This window comes from Centropristis striata, chromosome 11, assembly GCF_030273125.1.
Source record: "Centropristis striata isolate RG_2023a ecotype Rhode Island chromosome 11, C.striata_1.0, whole genome shotgun sequence".
Taxonomy (NCBI): Eukaryota; Metazoa; Chordata; class Actinopteri; order Perciformes; family Serranidae; genus Centropristis; species Centropristis striata.
Genome location: NC_081527.1, coordinates 24,073,809 through 24,096,643, shown reverse-complemented (window position 1 = coordinate 24,096,643; position 22,835 = coordinate 24,073,809). Strand labels below are relative to the sequence as shown.

General features: G+C 38.1%; 2 protein-coding genes across 2 annotated transcripts in view; both read left to right on the top strand.

Moving 5' to 3' along the window:
* Positions 1-1,199: 1,199 nt before the first annotated feature.
* Positions 1,200-2,883, top strand: LOC131980345 (tripartite motif-containing protein 16-like). The gene has a single exon (XM_059344571.1). The coding sequence runs from the start codon at positions 1,200-1,202 to the stop codon at positions 2,859-2,861; it is 1,662 nt and encodes a 553-aa protein (XP_059200554.1). The 3' UTR covers positions 2,862-2,883.
* A 1,799-nt stretch (positions 2,884-4,682) lies between these two features.
* The window catches only part of stard3nl (STARD3 N-terminal like), a 25,730-nt gene continuing 7,577 nt past the window's right edge, over positions 4,683-22,835 (top strand). Inside the window, exons 1-4 of the mRNA XM_059344573.1 lie at positions 4,683-4,809; positions 9,991-10,353; positions 17,740-17,817; positions 18,647-18,724. Of these exons, the coding sequence (XP_059200556.1) occupies positions 10,150-10,353; positions 17,740-17,817; positions 18,647-18,724 (360 nt within the window). The 5' untranslated portion in view covers positions 4,683-4,809; positions 9,991-10,149. The remainder of the gene's footprint in view (positions 4,810-9,990; positions 10,354-17,739; positions 17,818-18,646; positions 18,725-22,835) is intronic.

Below are 22,835 nucleotides of genomic sequence, written 5' to 3'. Positions count from 1 at the left end.
CAGCTTCCTCTGGATCGTCTGCGCCCTATGACAGGGAACCCTTCAGCAGCAGCACCGTCCTTGAGGAACAGAGTGGCAGAGCAGCAACAGCGTATGAAGCAACGGTTTGACAGAGGACATCGAGCGAGATTCCCTGCACTCACAGTGTCGGACTGGGTGAGCATTCGTCGTCCCAGTCGGTCCCACAAACTGCTCTCATTCTGGTCTGCACCACAGCAGATCACAGCACAACTGGGGCCTGCTACCTTCCGCCTGGCCGACGGGTCGCGTTGGCACTCTAACCGCCTTAGGAAGGTGGCGGCGCCATCTGACTCTGAGCAGGCCGCTGCAATCGAGCAGCGTCATGCAGACGCTGACTGGGACATTACGGAGGCACAGCCTGAGGCACGGCCGGAGGCCCCAGCTGCACACCCACCTGAGCCGGATGCACTGGCTGAACCACTGCAGCTCGGGCAGCGCCCGGTTCGGGCCCACCAGAGGCCATCCTACCTCAAAGACTACGTTACAGACTTTTGAAGTTTAGCTAGTGCATAGCCTGTCATGTGGCAGAATAATCCACAGGGCTATGCAGGCAAACCGGTAGTCTTCCCGGTTTTGTCAGCCAGGTTGATTTGTTAAGAGAGCGTTCTGCTGTACTGGTTAGAGTTATTTAAAAGAGGGGGTAAATGTAGTGTATGGCTGTACGCCAGGTTAGAGTCATGACGGCATGACATCAGCCGCAAGCGTAACGTGTGACATGTGTTCTGAGTGTCACCTAATGTTGATAATAATAAAGCACGGAGTTAGCACACAGTCGTTGTCAGCGCCTCCTTAAACATAACAGTCTCCGCCTGAAAGCCAGTGATGGTCTTCACTAGTACAAGAGCTACATACGTTAACTTTGTAGAAAAATTGAAAAGTATAAATAACATTAAACACCTAACTGTTTGGAGCTCACTGTCATCTATTTTTACTGTGAGTGGAAAATAATATAACACACCCTGTCTCTAATGAAAGGTTGCTTTTTATGGAATGTAGTAAAGCCTGAAAACCTTTTTGTTCTTTCCCCCGAACAAAGCAGGCTCAACCCAGTCCAAGATAATTGTTCCCTCCCCTTCATAAATCTGAAGGTAAACAATAGGCGTAAACATGTATAAAATGTTGGAGCTAATAAACTGTCAAAAGGGAAAGCATTGGACAGTTGCTCACTGAGAGGTGAAATGGCGGAGCAAGCAAAATTCTCTTGTTCCATCTGTCTGGATCTACTGAAGGATCCGGTAACTATTCCCTGTGGACACAGCTACTGCATGAACTGTATTAAATCACACTGGGATGGAGAGGACGAGAAGGAGATCTACAGCTGTCCTCAGTGCAGGGAGACCTTCACACCGAGGCCTGTCCTGGTGAAAAACACCATGTTAGCAGATTTAATGGAGGAGCTAAAGAAGAGCGGACTCCCAGCTGCTCCTGCTGATCACTGCTATGCTGGACCTGATGATGTGGCCTGTGATGTCTGCAGCGGGAGAAAACTGAAAGCCACCAAGTCCTGTCTCATCTGTCTGGTGTCTTACTGTGATGAACACCTCCAGCCTCATTATCAATCCTCTGCCTTTGAGAAACACAAGCTAATGGAGCCCTCCAAGAAGCTGCAGGAGAACATCTGCTCTCAGCATGATGAGGTGATGAAGATGTTCTGCCGGACTGATCAGCAGTCTATCTGTTATCTCTGCTCTGTGGACCAACATAAAGACCACGACACAGTGTCAGCTGCAGCAGAAAGGAGCGAGAGGCAGAAAGAGCTGGAGGTGAGTCAACTAAACATCCAGCAGAGAATCCAGGACAGACAGAAAGATGTGAAGCTGCTTCAACAGGAACTGGAAGCTATTAATCGCTCTGCTGATAAAACAGTGGAGGACACTGAGAAGATGTTCACTGAGCTGATCCGTCTGATGGAGAAAAGAAGCTCTGAGGTGACGCAGCAGGTCAGATCCCAGCAGGAAACGGAGGTGAGTCGAGTCAAAGAGCTTCAGGAGAAGCTGCAGCAGGAGATCACTGAGCTGAAGAGGAAAGAGGCTGAACTGAAGAAATTCTCACACACAGAGGATCATAACCAGTTTCTACAAAACTTCCCCTCAGTGTCAGCACTCAGTGAATCCACAGACTCACCTAGCATCAATATCCGTCCTCTGCGCTACTTTGAGGATGTGACAGCAGCTGTGTCAGAAGTCAGAGACAAACTACAGGACGTCCTGAGAGAGAAATGGAGAAAGGTCTTACTGACAGTGACAGAAGTGGATCATTTACTGTCAAATCCACCACCAGAGCCCAGGACCAGAGATGAATTCTTAAAATATTCATGTGAACTCACACTGGATCCAAACACATTACACACACAGCTGTTATTATCTGAAGGGAACAGAAAAGCAACAATGAAGAGAAAACAACAGTCTTATCCTAGTCACCCAGACAGATTCACTACATGCTGTCAGGTCCTGAGTAAAGAGAGTCTGACTGGACGTTGTTACTGGGAGGTGGAGTGGAGCAGAGATGGAGTTGGTGTAGCAGTTGCATACAGGAATATTGGCGGAGCAGAAAGCTTGGATGAATCTAGATTTGGGCTCAATGACAAATCTTGGGCATTCTTTTCTTACCAAAGGTATAATGCATTTTGGCACAACAATGTCCAAACTCACGTCTCTGGTTCTCAGTGCTACCGAATAGGAGTGTACCTGGACCACAGTGCAGGTATTCTGTCCTTCTACAGCGTCTCTGAAACCATGACCCTCCTCCACAGAGTCCAGACCACATTCACTCAGCCTCTCTACGCTGGACTCTGGTTTTATTACATTGATGATACGGCTGAATTCCGTAAACTTACATAGATAGAAGCCATTTAAGAGAGAAAGCACCACACCTTTGTTGTCGATACAAATGTTTCTTCTTTTCATTTTGTACATTTGCAAAGAAAGCTTCAATTGCTTTACATACCTACACTGTAAAACCCATTGTTGCTTGTCTGTCATCACAACTAGTTTTTCCTTTTCAATACAACAAAGATTTGTGCAAAAAGTCTTTTTAACCTAAAATATTGAGTCAAATAGCAATATTCATTTGAGTTAACTCTGTTGTCTTTGTTGTCTTGACATACAATTATTTTGCAGCACTGACACTCAAATATTTAAGTAGAAACAACAAGTTGGGTTTTACAGTGTAGGAGCTATTATCAAATTGTTGATATCATGATCATAATCAATGAGGAGATTATTCATCATTTTCCTGTAGCTGAAATTCTGGGTCCAAACTGTTGTTTGTGTGGATGAGGTGAATATGTACACAAAATCATTGAAGTCATTTAAAGTCCTCATTCAGACACATTTTAAATGATGTGAAATTACAATTCTATGATGTATAACCTAATTCTGCAAAGCAAAAGCCCAATCAGAGGCTGTATGTGCATGCAGATTACAGTATTGTGCAGTGGTGTTGGTGGGTCAGTCTCTGGGAGAGAGAGTGGTGGGAATTTACAGTTTAACTTTAAGGTTCTAATCTGCAATTCTTGAAAATGTGATTTAAGATGTTTTTGCCTTTAGACGCACAGTACTTTGTTCTAATTTTTTAATTCACACAACAAAAAAAGATACATAACAGTCATGCTTTACTATGCACATGCACACAATTTGCTGATTTTTTAAAAACATTTTTTTAGCAAAATCATAAGATAATATAGGACACGACAGAATGAATATCTATTTTTAAATGCAGTAAGCCTAGTTCATAGAATATCAGAATCAGAATATATTTTATTGCTTAGTAGGTCTTCACATACAAGGAATCTGCTGTGGTGTATTGGTGCAAAATAACAAAGTATAAATATATTTGTTATATATAGTTACTATTTTGTCTTGGTGTAGGCCATATGTGACGTTATCTCAACAAGAGGTGATTACATTTCATCACAAAGAGAGGAACTAGTAAGGTACTGTTGTGATTTCTGTTTCAACTTAACCTTTGAAATGATATCAAACAGATGTTCTGATTGTCACATCTAAATCAAATAAAACACTCTGGGAAAAACACACTACTTTTTTTTAATAGTTATTTGAGCCATTTTTCAGCTAACATTTTGAACCCTTTATGTATGGAGGAGTGTTTCTATTATACATCTTTAGAATAAATGTATTTTATTATTTATTAATCCAAGTATTCAGTATATATTATTGTTATTATTATTATTATTATTATTATTATTATTATTATTATTATTTTAGTATTAGGTCATTTAATTTTAAATAAAATTTGGATGAATGGGTCATTTTTGACCCATGTGTGTAAACTTGATATAATAATACAAAAACTATTTTTCTCCATAAGCTATGAAAGGAAATGGATATAATGATCTGTTGTAATAAAATAAGATATTCAAATAATACTTGGACTATTCAATCACAAAATAAATTGATTTAAAAAGATAGAGCAAATTAACACACAGCAGCATGAAATAACATGAGAAATGAATGTGGGTCATTTTTGACCCATCTTGTGCATCAAAGGGTTAAATTACATTAAGATAAATCAAACACAATTCTCAGCTTTCCAACATGGCCATCAGGGGGACCGGATCAACTGACAACCGTCGCCCCAGACACAGACTTCATATCCCAGAATCCTTTGCGTCAGGTTTTTAATATTCCGCTTCCTCCATCCTGTCCGAGCTGAGCAGAGGAGGAGGAAACAGATGATTCGTCTGCTGCTGGAGACTGAAACCTGCCAACTGAAACCTCCGAGGGCTTATAAAGAAAAACTAACCCCCCTAACAAGCGAGTTTGAAAGGTAAGAGCCATAATGGAGACTTTAAAATCAGCGACTGTAATGCATGTTTCCAAGCTAACTAGCTAGTTAGCTTAGTTGTTAGATAAACACCTCTGCTTTATTATGCCATCCAGCTCGGTGTCACAGCTGCACCACGGTTAGCCTGTCTGTTTCCTTTCATTTAATTAGTATCTTCGGTTCCCTATATGCTTTTTCTGTGGTATAAACAGCTCAAATGTAAAATGTATGAGTCCACAGTGCTGCTGCTGTTGTTGGCCTCAGATCCAGATCAGGCAGTCACTTTCTGTTTCCTGCTGCAGGTCTTTTATTTATTTATTAATCATTTCAAGTCGCCAAAGTGATGCAGCGAAAGACTAGTAGCATGCAATTTAGATTTAATTTGTAGCTTCCTCATCAACTGTGACATTAGCATCAACATTTGGTGAGCCAGTGGTGGAAAGTATTACAGTTATTTAAGTAAGTCCACTACATCCCAGAGGCAAATATTGCACTTTTTGTTGAGGCTCTGCAGCATAAACCATTGAAACACCACAGGATTTATGATCTTGCAAACACTGTCCCAAAATGGGAACTACACAGATACACACTCATACAAGAACTTAATAATATGTATGTGCATTAAAAGCACAAAACTTCACTGTGTGAGTAAATGGAAGTTCTTGTTGGGTATTTCTTGACTTACTGTCTTGTTCTCTTGTGAGAGCAAATGTTCAGTCAAAGTCAAATATGACATGTCACAAGTAGTTTCACTGAAACCGTTTATTTAAGTGAACACAAATACTGTATAACAACAGGAGTACCTTTTAAAAAAAAAAAAAAAAATCAAAGCTCCATAAAGTGCACATTTAAATAAAAAATATCTTAAATAAAAATAGCCTATGAAATAAAATAGGCCAATCTTTTTCTGAAATAAATATATTTATGTGAGAAAAGGATAACAAACATTACAAAAGAGCTAAATATGACAAACTCTAGTAAGGGCAGCATTTATATATAAAGAGAGAGAGAAAAAATTGAACTATATCGATATATGAGATATGGTCTAATTCCATATCACATTTAAAAATATTTTGATATATCACCCAGCCCTACTTGTACTCACATTTACATCTGTATACTTGGTCTCTCTTGCATGAAATTTCCTGGACAAATAGAAACTGGATAGAAATACTTCCCCAAAAAATGTCAAAAAGCCAAAAGTCAAATCAGGTTTAAGGAGTTCGGCGTTGCTATAAAAGCTTTCTAGATGTGAAGAGGAAGCTGGTGGAGGGTTGTACTTTCAGGGGAAATTACAATATACAGTTTGTCTCATGGGAGTTCACATTATACAAGAACATAAGAATAGGTATATTTTCAACCATCTGTTTTGAGCTGATGTGGCATCAGAACTGCAGAGGAAAGTCAACCAGCACTGTACAGACATTATAACAAGCTTAACAAGTGCAGTATATTCCAGCTTTTTAACATGACATTGAGCCTTGAGAGTCAGACAGTATGCTTTTTTTTTTAGAATCTGTGAAATGCAAAACAAGAAGTAACACTGCGTGCAGTTATGTGCACACTCTAGTGTGCCAGTTTCAAGTCTTTATCTGGTTTTGATCATATTTAATGTGTGACATTTACTTCAGCTGACCTTTAAATGATCCTGTCACAGGGTCTGATCACCTGTGTCTATAATCTGGAATCCAGGCACCTTGTTGTACTTCTAGTTTTCCTTATAGGTGGAAAGTTTTGCCAATCTGCTCCCCTAAAAGCCAGCCGATCGGAAACAGTGCAATGCCGCAACACGTCCTACGTAAATAATGCTATTTTGAAAGATGAATTCAGAAATCAGAAAATAGACACACATCCACACACACACACACACACACACACATACGCACACTTCTTGCTTTATAGATAGATTTACAGTATTTATTAACAGTTGATTTCAGTTTACCATTTGGTCAAAGATTCTAGCAACCTAGTCCTGGGTATCCATCCCAAATTATCTTGTCTTCAATCTTATTTTGTCTTTAAACGGCTAACTATTAAGTATTGATGAGAGTTGATGATTCCCCTGTATACATGAAAGACAGTGGTCAGAAACCTGGACATACATAATGTGTTTATATCACACAGTCGGGCATTTCCCAAACCAGGATATTATGTTTACACGTGCAGCTACAATCAGGGAAAAATCACCCTATTCTGTCTTGTTTTTCTCTTCTCTATTGTGGAAAATTAATCAGACAGAGAGCAAATTAAATCTGATATTTTATTGGCCCAACCCTAAACACTCCACATGAATGATTATATTGCTTCGTGGGACAGTTGTTTGCTTGGGGATAAACTCAATAAATGCAGCTTTAAGAAACCTAATCTAATTAATTGGATGTTATGTTTGAGCTGGTAGTCATTTGTCATACTTAGGAAAATTATCTGGTGTCACGGTAACATAAAGAAATATGCTTTGGTCTCAAATAAGCACAAGATCTAAAAGAGCTTCTTCTGCATGACTGCATTCATCTGCAGATGGATGATTACGCTGGAAAAACAGTTTCACACATGAAGTCCACTAATCTGCAGAAACCTTAGTTGCCTACTGGTCACAGGATTTCTACTGAAAACAGTCTGAAAGGAATCGAAGCACACTAGTGAGTCAGTTTGGCTGCTGCAGTTTTTTTAAATATATATTTTTGTGTGTATGGTTGTTTTGAGTGAACAAATTGTTAGGATATTACTTTACTTACTTTCTTCTTGTACATCTATATGTCGTCTCTCTTGCATGAAATTCCCATAACTGAAGTAGACCGAACTTGAGTTATACATGTACTATGAAACACCGAGGCCTTTTGGTCATAAATCCTGTCAAAAACTGTCAAAAAGCCAATGGTCAAATCAGGTTAAATGTACAGTTTAGTGCAGCTATAAAGCTCTCTTGCATGTGAAGAGGAAGCTGTTGGACAGTTGTACTTTCAGGGGAAATTACAATACTGTATATGATTTGTTTCGTGGGAATTAGTTTTCTTTATGACATGAAATTACTTCCTGTTGCTCACTCTCTTCCAGTAAGTCACATTCACACTGTCCAGTAAACCTTGAGATAACCTGCATCATTTGTAATCATTAACAAAAAGCTGCTCTAATCCAAGGTGTTCCATTGTTCTAACCTGTGTACCTTTTAAAGCTGGAAATACGCCATTTTAAAGTAATTTAACTGCTTCTAAGAGATATTTTGCAGTGTTGTACTGGTTATTCAGTTATGAATGTTAACCCTCTATGGTACGGTGTTGCCCTCAGGCAACATAACATTTTTGGCCTGTCAAATTTCTACAAAGCATGTTTTTGAGAGATGCAATACTTTTAAAAAAGAGGGAAGAGTATAGGGAACCACTAGCAATGGTTCAATGTTACAATGTTGCCTACAGCAAACAGGTTAAAAAAGTTCCCTTTATAATATTTTAAAATTTAAAATTTAATGTATTGTATTCTATTGAAGCTATTGAATCTTTTATACATGTTTATTAAATAAATTATGTTAAAATTAATTTCAGAACCTCTCTTTTTCACTTGTGCATCGTTATGGTACACTTATTGTAAGTCGCTTTGGACAAAAGCGTCTGCTAAATGACATGTAATGTTATGTAATGCTAACCCTAACCCCCCCCCAAAAAAAAAAAAAAATCATACATTTTCTTCAGAATATGTTTATTTAGTCAATTTTAAGACAAAAAATCACTCCAAACTTTTTTTTCCTAACTGGCATCATAATGCCATAGAGGGCTAAAAAGTAATGCTGCAACAAACATGATTTCCAACACGAGTAAAAAAAAATAAAAAAAAAATCATGATCATGCGGAACCACACGACTGGTTTTGACTAGCCCGAGACAGAACATCTACTGGAACCAAACTACTTGAATCACATGTTCACTGTCTTTCTTGGTTGCTATCTAAGTGGCTTTGAGTGCAATTAGTTTCATTTCCTTAAACTCAGACATTACAAACACGATTTATGGAGGTTATGGTCAGAGGTCATAGCACTCAGACAATAACAACACAATTATCTGGGTCATGTAACGATTGTTTTACAACATCTTTGTAAGATTACCTCTAGTTTCTAATGGGAGCAAATCTCTTCCATCAACATCCTCTTAGTGAATTCGTTGACTGCCTGGCTGCTTTTGTCTCTGTTGACTAAGATTTCTTTGTTCAATTAGCCATTTTCTGTTGGTTTTTTCCATGCTGAGTGACCTAATTCCAAGAAAGCAGTGGTGCTTTTTAGGGATGCACTATATTATCGATATAATAAAGTGATTAAATAATGTGGTGACATCACCTCTGTTGCTCCTTGTTTGTAGCTCATAGAATTGTGCAGTGTAGTCTGAGCCCACCTATTTATTTATCTTCTGATTAGGGACTGAAGCTGTTTATATTTATATCACTTTTTGTGATTTGGTTTGCAGAGTGCAGATTGAGTCGTCACATATTGGGCTCCTGTTTTAAGTTAAATTTTAATTTAAGCAGCAGTCTGTAAGGTACATGTAGTTTTATTCAATTTGGGTTTAATTGCTGAACAGTTGCACTTTTCACATGTTCCCAGTGAACACAGGTTATGTTTACTTATTATGTCAATTGGCAAATGGGACAAATTTGCCCTGATCGTGGGTATTAGTTGTGTGTGAAAAAAATATCGGTATCGGTAATCAGCTAAATGAGTTGTAAAAAATCAGCATATCGGATATCGGCAAAAAATCACCACCACCACACGATAATTCTACTCCTCAAATAATTGTCACTAGCACTTATTGATGCACTAATAGCTCTTGCTCTAATTGCAGTATACCTTGATTGATTGCTTTCACTCTTCCTGTAAGTCGCTTTGGATAAAAGCGTCTGCTAAATGACTAAATGTAAATGTAAAAAATCCAATATCGTGCATCCCTAATGCTTTTGCATGATTCTTTGTGTTGGCAGTTTAATATTTTCACACTCGGAGCAAAATGTTTATACGCTTGAAGAAGTGTTTTTGTTTTTGTCCTCCTAGTGAATGCAAGTCCAATTTTCACTATTGTTTAGCTGTGGGTCCAGAAGATGGACACATCTGTGGGAGCTCTATGGCTCTGTAGTGCTAAATGCATGAATACATCTCTGTTTCTGAAATGATCAATTTCAACCTTCTGCTTCATCCTCTCTGCAGATGGACTGATGACGTTTACCTCCATAGACTGAGTCCAGATCCACTATAAACCAGCCTGCGCCGATGACCCGCCTCCTCTGACTCCACCCGAGTCCACCTTCTGTTGACCAGTGGGCGGGGTGGGCCCTGCTCAGGGCGGGGGGGGGGTCGTGATCAGGGATGGACAGTCGATGCAGCAGCAGCGCCGACTCTCGGCTGACCGGCAGGGGGCTGGGCTCCATCAACACCACGGCCATCTGCGCAAGGGTGGAGTCGTACGAAGCCGGAGAGAAGAAGTGCATCTCGGACGTGAGGAGGACCTTCTGCCTCTTCGTCACCTTTGACCTCTTGTTCATCACATTGCTCTGGATCATAGAGCTCAATGTAAGAATACACTATTTGATTAATTAGGGCCTCAGGGCAATCGCACCGAGCACTGGTCCCATACAGCAATAGCTGTAGGGACCAGCTGCACTACTGTTATACTGTGGATTTCGTCCCGCTACTAGTCCTACAACTTGAAGAGTTGCAGGACAAATTATATATCAATACGTGCGGTTCGATCGGGATCGGTGTGCTATTACTTTTCTCTACAGAATACGAATTTTTCGCGACATAAGTTGCGAAAAACTGCCCAAAATTTTGCATTGAAATGAATGGGATGGCCGAAAAAAAAAGAGCGAAAAAGAACAATAATAGGAGATTTTTAAACGTCTACTTCTCCGGCATAATTTCACCTAGAGACTCCATTTAAACTTTAAACAGTAGACACAAGTCTTGTGTATCAGTGTATTAATCCACGTTTCGATAGGTCATATAGTTTTTTATCAATCCCTGTTCAATGACCATGATCATTTTTGGAGAAATTCTGAGATTATAATGGGTGTGTATTGCACGGAATGTTCGTGTCACAGTGTGTGACATCATCCCCAGAGTGCAGAGGGAGAGAATAAATTGTCAAAAAATACATTTGAAAACTGCGCTCCAGGCCGCAAATTCCACTCTACAGAAATAATTTATACATAGAAACGTAGGAAAATTTGTCTTCTCACTCACAATCCTCTGGTAAAGCTGTCAGAGTTATAGTTTGGGCGTAGGACGCACAGATTCACCACCAAAACCACCAACAGCCTCATTTGCTCCCATATTAAAAACGCAGAAAGATTTCTGAAGGAGGGAGATGTAACAGTTTTTTTAGATCGCTCTAACAAAGCTATTTTTTCATTATTCTTAAAAAAACATATGTAGACGTTCAGGAAGAACTCAGGACGCTCAAAGTGAAGTCGGATCAATGATAGGTATTATGGTTTTGCCAAAAATGCTTTCTGTTCGAGGCCAGAAATTCCAGTCTGTCCACCTCTGCTGTCACTATGCCGGAACAGGTGGCAGTTAATTCTGTTGATTGCTTTGATCTGATTGCCTTTGATCTTTGATGTGATAACAGTTACAGATACACACACACACACACATGCACGTAAGCACGCACACTCCTCACACATGCATACATATGCTTCAAACACACACACAGGTAACTTTATGCGATTTTCGCTACACACACACACACACACACACACACATTTTGAGGTTAAAGGGCATAGTTTGAAATCTCTGAAGAATCTCATCATAGTGTACACACACCGGCAGTAGCCCCCGTGGCCCTTTCAGAATTTCCCCAGAGGAAATTTTCTAGTGATTTCTTATTATTTATTCAGAGAAGGGAATGTTTACATATTTGATTATAGAAGGGTCTAGGGTTAGGGTTAAGAAGTGTTCTTTGTATTTGAAATGTTTAGGTTTTGGAAAAATGGATGGAAAAGTTAGATTTTCTCTTCCTGTTTCCAAACATTCATACATTTGAACAGGAAGCTAGTTGATGCATTAACACCTCTACCTTTAGTCATGTCCTGCAGCTGTTTGCTGCATCTCATTAGTAAACACAATGATCTGTCTCAGGCATGGGTCTCAAACTCGCGGCCCGCGGGTCAATTGCGGCGCTCGTGATGATATTTTGTGGCCCTCATCTTGATATGAAAGTTTAATGTGAGTTTTATATAAATGGCACTTTACCGTGTTGTGTGTGGAAGGTCACTTTTAATTACTTTTTTTTGGTAATTTTGTGTCTTTTTGGTAATTTTGTGTCTTTTTTAAATAATGTGTCTTTTTAGTAATTTTGTGTCTTTTTTTGGGTCATTTTGTGTCTTTTTTTTATTTTTTATAATTTTGTCTTTTTTGGTAATTATGTGTATTTTTTGTTCATTTTGTTTCTTTTTTTAAGTAATTTAGTTTTTTTTTTGGTCATTTTGTGTCTTTTTGGTCATTTTGTGTCTTTTTGGGTCATTTCATGTCTTTTTAAAAAAAATAATTTTCTCTATTTTTGGTAATTCTGTGTATTTTTTTGTCATTTTGTGTCTTTTTTGTCTTTTTGTGTCTTTTTTGTCATTTTGTGTCTTTTTTTAGTAATTTTGTGCCTTTTTTTGGTCATTTTGATACTGCCTCCAGTGGCCCCCAGGTAATTTGAGTTTGAGACCCCTGGTCTAAGGCCTATCCTCACAGTGACAATGCTAGCACGCTGCTATTTAGCAAATATAAAGTTTACCATGTTTTGAATTTGAGGTTAACGACTGCTAATAAACCATGTACAGCAGAGGCTGATGGGAATGTTGTTAGTTTTCCAGGTATTTGCTCATCAAACAAAGTATTGGACACATTGAAGATTAAAGGTCAAATGGTTAAAAACAAAAACGGATTACAATTCACCTTGAAGAGGATCATGAATATCTGAACCAAATATTGTGTCGATCCAACCAATGTAAGAGGAGATATTTCACCCAAAAAACAACAAGTGTTAGCCTCATGGTGGTGTTAGGAAAAAAAATTGGGATGAACAAAGTCGGAGGGATTTATTGTTTTTGGGGAAAATGAAACTCTGAATTCCTCCAACAGTCATTGAGACATTTTGAGTCTGGACCAAAGTGTTGTATACAATTTAATACCATTTAAAATGTATTTTTTTGTTTGAAGAACAGGTGCTGGTTTTTCCTTTCCTTATTTAGTGATTGTGTTGCAGACTTGTTAATGAGCCTGTGTGTCTTTTATAGTATTCACAAAATTTGTGATGACTCTAAAGTCTTAGATAAGGATTTTTTTTTTTTTTTTTGAAGTTTGTTTTGTCATTTTGTAGCTCCCCAGTAATATTCCTTATGTCTCAATTTCAAACATTACCATTTTGGTCGAAGTGTGTGTTTTTAGAGTCAAAATGCTTTTCTTTTTTTTCCTCAAGTCCTTTTGAGAACTTTTCCCCATGTGACCTGATGTAGGCTGGTTTGACATCAGAGCCACATATTCAGTTAGTTTGTTTGTGCTATTTAGTGATTTTCGGGTGACCGTTTCCATTTCAAAAACCCAGACTAGAATAGAAATGGATATGTTTTTTTACCTTGTACCAATAGAGAATTTCATAATGAACTTGCATGTGAATTTATTTGACTGTCAGACAAAAACAAGAACCCAGCAGGTGTCATTCCTCATGAGTTATTGTTTGTTATGCAGCACTAATAAACTACAGCTATAACGTCATAATGGTCAAATGTTTTGTTTGAATCGTGTCAAGGCCGAACAGAAACAGGTCAGGTGCTGCTGAAGAACTGAATTGAGATCATGAAACATTGTTCCCTGAAGGATGAAGTGACACATTCACAGAATGCTCCACTTTCAGCAAATTAAACCATAACTGAAACAGATGTGTGTGTACACTGAAGCACACACACTCTCTGTGTTTGAAAGTGACTCACTCTGTGCAGTAACTCTTCTCACATTCACAAAATTAAACTAAAGTAAAGTTCTGTTGTCACTGTAAAGCTGTTCAACTGGAACTGAAACGTTTGCTCACAAGGTTTCCTGTCTTTTTGGTAAATTTGCCTAGCTTCCTCTCTGAACTGCAAAGCTAAATATGAGCAGTTTGGTTGTGGTTACTCTGCTCACGCCAAGGTTATAATAGTTTTGGATTTTTCATTAGTTTTAGTTTTAATTTCGTTGTGAATTTTTGTTTTCAAATTCAGTTAGTTTTAGTTTAGTTTTTATTTTTTGAAAATGTTTAGTTTTAGTTTAGTTTTTATTAGTTTTAGTGTTAGTTTTAGTTTTTTTGTAATGGGCTGGGACTGATCTGGTTGGTGCCAGATTCAAAGTGGCCGTAATAAATTCTGCGTTGATTTCCTTTGGTTTATCATCTCAGCCCCAATAAGGTTATTAACTCTTACAGTTCTGGGTGTTTTGAATTTTGGTTCTAGTGTAAACATCCAAGTAGTCAGTAAATATATTTACCATGTGTTACATGTTCAAATAGAAACACTGAATTATGAATGAAAAAAGTTGACAAAAACGAAAACTAAGGACATTTTCACTCTAATTTTAGTTAGTTTTAGTTAGTTTTGTAACCACAAAATACAGTTTCAGTTAGTTATCGTTTTTTTAAAAACTCTTTTTATTTTTATTTCAGTTAACGAAAATGTTTTTTCAGTTCTAGTTTTCGTTATTTCGTTAGTTTTCGTTAGCTATAATAACCTTGGCTCACGCTAAGTTTAGGATTCAGAAAACAGTTCAACAGATAACTACAAGTTCTGGAGTTAGTAGATCAGATTCAAAACAGAGGTACTCAGTCAATAAAGTACAGTTTAGAAAAATGTAGCAAAGTGGAGAGTAATGTGCAGAATGAACGGCATTATTCATAAAATTGAAGGGCTAGTCATTGCCTTACTTTATAAGGCAATATTAGGACTGCTGCCTTCATACATTTGCACCTTAATTACTGTGAGAAATGCTGGATCTTATTCTCTTCGTTCACAAGATCAGTTGTTGCTTTCTGTCCTTCTGCTCTACAGAGTTGGGTCAAAGTTGTTTACTCTGCACCTTATGCTGGAATATACTACAGAAAGACTGGAAACTAACTGACTTCATTTCTTTGAGCACTTTTAAATCCAAACAATTCCACAATATGCACTTGTTTCTCATAACACGTTTAAGGTCTGAGTCTTATGTAAATATGTAACTGTATTTAGTGTTTGCTGCCTCTTGGCCAGGGCTCCCTTGAAAAAGAGCTTCTTAATCTCAATGGGATATTTCCTGGTTGAATAAAGGTTAAATAAAAAATAAAAAAAATAACCAGTAAGGGGTTGATATGAATATGTTAAGATATATTCAGTGTAAAGGTAGGAATAAAGCCATTAGTAAGACATTATAAGCCGTGTTTCCTTTAGGGGGAAGAGTGTCCACCGGGAAAGTCGTAGGCCACACCCTCTCAAAAGTCCGCTCACTCTGCGTGTCTCCACAACAAGTTAGCCCCTAGAGGGATTTAGAGACTCTGGAGGTGACGTATGGTTTTCGGTTGTGGCGTTATTGCTTAGCAACAGTTTCGACTGTGATCCGTGATCACATATGCGATGGATTAAACACGTAAGAAGCAACTGTGGTCGCCGTCGTTAACTGTGCACAACGTCAGCAGCTGATCATAAACAAAGCAGCATGGCTAATTATGCACAGCATCTGCTGATCATAAACATAGTGATTGTGAATTAACAGCATCGCTAACTGTGCACAGAGTGTCTGGTGCTTGTTGTAAACAAACAGAGACCGCTAAGTGAACACCTCCTGCAGCAGCAGCACATACACACTGTACTGCTACAGCGCTAACTGTTAGCCTGTTAGCACATACACACTGTACTGCTACAGAGCTAACTGTTAGCCTGTTAGCACATACACACTGTACTGCTACAGAGCTAACTGTTAGCACATACACACTGTACTGCTACAGAGCTAACTGTTAGCACATACACACTGTACTGCTACAGAGATAACTGTTAGCCTGTTAGCACATACACACTGTACTGCTACAGAGCTAGCTGTTAGCCTATTAGCAATTTGCAGACTGGACACTAAGGGGTTAACATCCCCTCCGGCTCTGCAGCTGGGAAAGACTGCTGCAGGAAGACTGTGCCACTTCAACTAGTTCTTAAAACGAGTCTCCAATAACACCAGAAAAAGTTGCTGGATTTGTTGCCAGTCGCTTTTTTGAAAAAGGGGGTCTGAAAAGTCGCTTAATATAGCAACAAAGTTGCTAAGTTGGCAACACTGCTTCGCTGGCTTTTACAAATGGTGTGTGTTGTTGTGGCATCGAGTACTATGTCACATCCTGCTTAGCGATCTATCCAATCAGTAACCAGGCTGTTTTCAGGGGAGAAAAAAAGCCCTGCTCTTCTACAGGGATGAAAAAAGTCCAGACAAAAGCCCGCTCAAGACGGTTCATATTCAAATTAGGGGCGTTTTGGCGAGTGAGACCCGCCGGGTATTGGGTTGTAGTGGAACCCTTATATGCAGACTAAACAGCTGGAGGTATGATACGAATATGATGTTTAGTTCATATATCAGCAGTAGAGGTATTCTCAGAAATAACAGCCTCTTTTTTCAGCCGCAGGAACTTTCCCCAGGGTTTAGGAACCGTTTGAGGAACTAATTGCACTTTAAACTGCAGGAACAAGTTAACACCCCAAAGGGTTTGGTCACGGTTCTTACTTTCTGAAGAAATGACTGTAGATGACTGGTATTAAAAACGCTATTTTCTGATTGTTTCATGGTGCTCACGTTCTAAAATAGCAGAAATAGAAAAGCGGAGACTCTTAGTTTCTTCCTTTGCATTTCATTCATTTCAACCTCCAACCTGCATCAGTAAACACTATTTATTTACTACCTTTTTTTAAATCTTATATCATTGCAAACATAACATATTTGGGTGTTTGGTTGGAAACAAACAAGTAATTTAAAGACAATACCTTGGAATCTTTAGGAATTGTTATTGATATTTTCACAGGAATCTTTGACATTTAATCAATTAAACAATTAATAAAAAAATCCTAAAAACTAATCGAGAGATTAATCAATAATGAAGAAGTCACAGTTCTATAAAATGTAACCGTAATCAATCCAATATTTTTTCCAGTTTTCAGTTATTTCCGTCTGGACCAAAGTAAGTGTAAAATATAGTCATCAAACTTTCCTCAAAGTAATAATGAATCCCTGGATAACAATGAAACCAAAGATAAACGAGGTCATTGCTGAATAAACGAGGTCATTGCTGTGCCGGGAAATTCCAGAGGCGAGTTAAGTCACCAAAACAGTTTCAACAACATTTGGCACTTCCTGCCAAAACTTCATTCCACTCATACTGATGATAGCAGTGGAGCTGACGAGGCAGATAAATAAACTGGAACCAGTCAAACAAGGCCTCTCGTTTGCACTTTCACTCTCATGTTCCTTTTTTTTTTATATCAACAGTGTTCATGCAAATTCTTTAAAGTTTAGAAAATGTTAAAAAAAAAAAAAATCATTTTTTTTTTTTTTCATATATATCTTTATTGGGTTGTCAGGACATAATACATATTCAATCAGAAAAGGTACAATTCACCCATTTTTCCCCCTTTTAGAACAACCCCCCGCCCCCCGAACCAGAGAGTTACATTCACATAAAATAAGCAAAAAACAATAAATAGTAATGATAATGAGAAAATACAACTCTCTCCCCCTCAAAGAAAAACAGGAGGGGTGAACAGTAGCCAAATAAACAATAATAAAAAAAAAACTAAAACTAAAAATATACATATATCCGCATACACATACACATGTATACATACATACATATACATACACATAAAACCAAACAAATAATAATAATACTAAATAAAATAATGGTTAATTTTAATTAAATGTGTTTGTGTTTGTCAGGTGAACGGCGGCATCCCAACACAGCTGGAAAAAGAAGTCCTGCAGTACGACTACCGCGCTTCCTTCTTCGACATTTTTGTGAGTTCTTACTTAATCCACACTTTTTTATTTATTCATTACAGTATATGTATACATTTATGCTGTTTGTGTGTGTGTCATATGTCTCTATAATATATTTTTACTAATATGCATATAACATGCATGTACACTACTGGTCAAAAGTTTTAGAACACACCAACTTTTCCAGAATTTTATTGAAAATGATGCAGTTTAATGTCTCAGTGTACTCTGAAATTAATGCACATTTGCAACATTTAAAATTCTTTATTAAGCATGATAGTGTTTTGAAAGTAAAAAAAAGATTCAAAATCACATTTTATGTTGGACTAAAGGACTAAAAAATGACCAAAAAAAGACACAAAATGACTTACAAAGACATGAAAAGAATTCAAAAATGGACAAAATAGCCCAAGACTCCATAGAGTTAAGTTGTTTACCCATTTCTTGTTCCCTGAAAAAGGCCTACTTGTATAATTCTGAAATGTACATTATTTTTCAGTTTTGGTTAAGCTTACCTTTTTTTATTTACCTCTGGCAGTTCACCACTTACCTTTGTACCCTTTCAAGCTGTTCATTTGATTTGAACTGCTTGAATTTCAATAAAAAACGGGAAAAATTGGGGTGTTCTAAAACTTTTGACCAGTAGTGTATGTAGCTGTTATATGTTGTAGTGAGGTGGGCTCTGTTGTAAAACCATGTTTAATGGATTCCTTGTTTTTTCTTGTTCTTTTTCCTTCTCCATTTCCTTTGTGTTGTTTCTCCTCCTGTCATTGTTCCCTTTTTATATTCTTTCTCTCTTTCTTCATTCCTAAATGTTCCCGTCTTCCCTCCATCTTTCCTCCTTCAGCTCCTGGCTGTTTTCAGGTTCTCCGCTCTCATTCTGGCCTACGCCGTCTGTAAGCTCCGTCACTGGTGGGCCATCGCAGTAAGTTTTTCTCTTTTTACACTCTATTTATTTATTTTGACTGTATTTCTTTTTTCGTGCCAGCAGTGGGCGCTGTCAGATGGGAAAAAACATAGACTGTATATGAATAATGGACGTAGTCACTGTGGGGTCACCCATTGGTTTGTGGCCCGTTGGAAGCCTCGAGTTCAGCGTTATACTCGTCGCCATCTTGTTTCGGATACGGGAGCAGACCATATCTGGACTGTGGAGGAGGAGAGGGATCTGATCACTGACTACAGCCTCTCTACACCTCAACCTGACTGAGAGAAGCTGCTGCTAATTCATGTTAGCATTAACTGGAGCATTTGTTAGTTTTGGCTAGCAAAAAACAAAAACAAAATGTATGTTGCTTACCTCAGAAAAGTTTGTTAGTCCAACCAAACGCTGAACAAGACATTTTACTGAACAAAACGTTCAAATAAACGGGTTTGAAAGGGTCAAAGTTATGAGACCAAACCGCTAAACGTCCTCTTTTCTATCTATATAACGTTATATATAACTTTATTGACACGTTGCCATGGATACGCATTGTTCTGCTCCTCTCCTGGTGACGGCTCGCCTTGTTAGTGACCTGTCAATCAAAGGTAGCCCCGCCCCAAATCATACGATGATTCTTTATCTTCTATTTTCTTCTAAATGGGGCCATTATTAGAACTATTGACATCAAATTGTCTTGAAGAACATTTTTTACTAGTGATTGAGACCATAATGTTGTCCTGAAAAAATGTTCTGAGGTAATAAATCAAGTGAGAAGTTTTCTCATTTTGCACTGAAATGAATGGACAGATTTTTTTTGCAGCCAAACTTAGCGCCCCCTGCTGGAATTTTCGGTAGAATGCAGCTTAAGGCAATTCCTGGTTTGCCTCCCTGCTCAGACCTGGAGGTTGCCGCCTGTAAAAAACGTATACTTTAAGTTTAGTTTTTAAAGGTTTAGTAGAAATGAGACTGTCCTATAACTTATTTTTTAAGTTAAGTTCTGCCACCGATGGTTTAAAACAGATTTTATAATGTTTTACAAAGAAAGAAAACCACAAAATACCAGATAGGATTGGAATTAAATAATGAAATAATCCTGTGTAACAACAATACAGTAACAAACTGGGTTTAAAACATAATTGCACTAAAGATCAGAATAAGATAAACCTTTATTGATATCCAAAGAGGAGAATTCAGTTGCTGCAGCAGCACATGGAGGGAAATAATGACTGGTAAATGGAGAAAGTATGAATATCTATTCATAGCAAGAAGTATGTAGGAACTAAAATAAGCATATAAACAAAAATAGAAACCCTATAAGAGCAATTAGGGCATTAAGTTCTTCATATTTAGTAACATAAACACTTTATTATGTACAATTTGAATGCAACATTCTGCCATCAAGTCTACCTAATAAAGTCTCATTAAGTCTAGCTTTAACTTGATGCTGCAGCTTGTTGGCAATCAAACAACCTGTTATGTTCGACGTGTTCCTCTTTGCTAATGCGGTTTTTCTAATGTCGACATGTTTGTGTCTGTTTTATTTTTTTTATAATGCACTGATGTAGCAGCAGTTGAGTCATTTCAAGTTAAAACCCAGCAGACAGACGAACAAACCACCACGAGGTGTTGCGCCTGTCGTAGATTCTTCACGCCTCTTCTTCACTTCTTCCACTCCACCCTTTCTTTTTTACTGTCTTTTTAGTTCGGGGACAGGCGGTCTGTAGCTCAGCACTGTGTGTCAAGAGTTCTTATTCATATACAGTACAGGCCAAAAGTTTGGACACACCTTCTCATTCAATGCGTTTCCTTTATTTTCATGACTATTGACATTGTAAATTCATCAAAACTATTAATGAACACATGTAGAGTTATGTACTTAAAAAAAAAGTGTGAAATAACTGAAAACATGTCTTATATTCTAGTAAGCAAAGGGTGGTTACTTTGAAGAATCTAAAATACAAGACATGTTTTCAGTTATTTCACACTTTTTTGTTAAGTACATAATTCCACATGTGTTCATTCATAGTTTTGATGCCTTCAGTGAGAATCTACAATGTAAATAGTCATGAAAATAAAGAAAAACGCATTGAATGAGAAGGTGTGTCCAAACTTTTGGCCTGTACTGTATTTGTAAGAAAAACTAGTTAATAAATCAATTAAAATGATTAAAGCATAGAAGGGTGTACAGTTGGGATGTGCATTTCAAGCAAAAGTACTATTCGATAATCGTTGGGTACAAATCTATTTAATATTCGAATATTCAATAATAACACCCCCGCCGCCGGAAAGACAGAAAGAGATCCGCGATTTTTCGGAACTCTGTGTTTTTATTTTGACAGTGATGTAATTCACAGCACAACATTATAGAACTGTTACACTGTTTCATCCCATTAAACATTAAACACACAGGATTTTATTATTGAGTGCGCCGCCGCCTCCAAAGAGATTCTCTTCCACAGGACAGCGGGAATCATCCTGACACGTTAAAACACACTATGCAACATCGTCTTCACTGTCCACGCATAACAAAAGTTAACAAAAGCATGTGATATTTGCTAAAGGCACAGCCGAACGCAGGCCTACTGTACAGTAATTACAATACAAAAGGTGCTGTGTGGGAATTAAATAAACGGCCCCGCCCCAAACCATACGATTCTTTATCTTCTATTTTCTTCTAAATGGAGCCATTATTTACACTATTGACAACAAATTGTCTTGAAGAAGATTTTTTACTAGCGATTGAGACCATAATGTTGTCCTAAAAAAATGTTCTGAGGTAATAAATCAAGTGAGAAGTTTTCTCATTTTGCATTGAAATGAATGGACAAAAATGCTTTTGCAGCCAAACTTAGCACCCCCTGCTGGAACTTGGGGTAGAATGCAGCTTAAGGCAGCTTTGTTATCCTTAAGCCACTTTGTAACTAATCTGGCAGTCTGCTTCGGGTCATTGTCCATTTGAAAGACCCATTTGCACCAAAGCTTTAACTTCCTGGCTGATGTCTTGAGATGTTGCTTCAATATTTCCACATAATGTTCTTTCTTCATGATGCAATCTATTTTGTGAAGTGCACCAGTCCCTCCTGCAGCAAAACAACCCCACAACATGATGCTGCCACCCCCATGTTTCACAGCTGGGTTGGTGTTCTCAGGCTTGCAAGCTTCCCCCTTTTTCCTCCAAACATAACGATGGTCATTATTGCCAAACATTTTGATTTTAGTTTCGTCAGACCACAGGACATGTCTCCAAAAATTAAGGTCTTTGTCCCTGTGTGCATTTGCAAACTGTAGTCTGGCTTTTTTATGTTTCTTTTGGAGTAATGGCTTCTTCCTGGCAGAGTGGCCTTTCAGCCCATGTTGGTACAGTCCTCGTTTCACTCTGGATAATGACACACTCTTACCAGCTTCAGCCAGCATCTTCACAAGGTCTTTTGCTTTTGTTCTTGGGTTGATATGCACATTTTGGACCAAAGCACGTTCACCTCTGGGACACAGAGCCCGTCTCCTTCCTGAGCGCTATGATGGCTGGACATTCCCATGGTGTTTATACTTGGGTATAATTATTTGAACAGATGAATGTGGCACCTTCAGGCATCTGGAAATTGTACCCAAGGGTGAACCAGACTTGTGCAAGTCCACAATTCTCTTCCTGATATCTTGGCTCTAATTAACTCAAATGTTGTCAATAAACCAATCAGAAGCTTCCAAAGACATGACAGCATCATCTGGGCTTTCCCAAATTGTTTCAAGGCATAATAATGTTAGTGTGTGTAAACTTCTGACTTTGAAGAAAGTCATAAAAAATTGTCTTAAAAATCCTTCTCTCATTATTCTGGCATTTAGCAAATAGAAATAATTTTGGTAATCCTAACGGACCTAAAACAGGAAAAGTGATTCTCTGATTTCATGTCAGACGGTGAAAAAAAAAACACGTGTCTTTTTATATGGTGTATGTAATCTCTCCATCGTGCCTTCTCCTCCGTTTGTTTCTTCTTCCACAGCTTGGCATCTAGCCGACACACTGTATCATCAAATGCTACGCTAACCCCATGCGGAAGGCATCAGCCATACAACATTTTTTTTTCCAGATATGATGAACTATTCGATTTTTTTA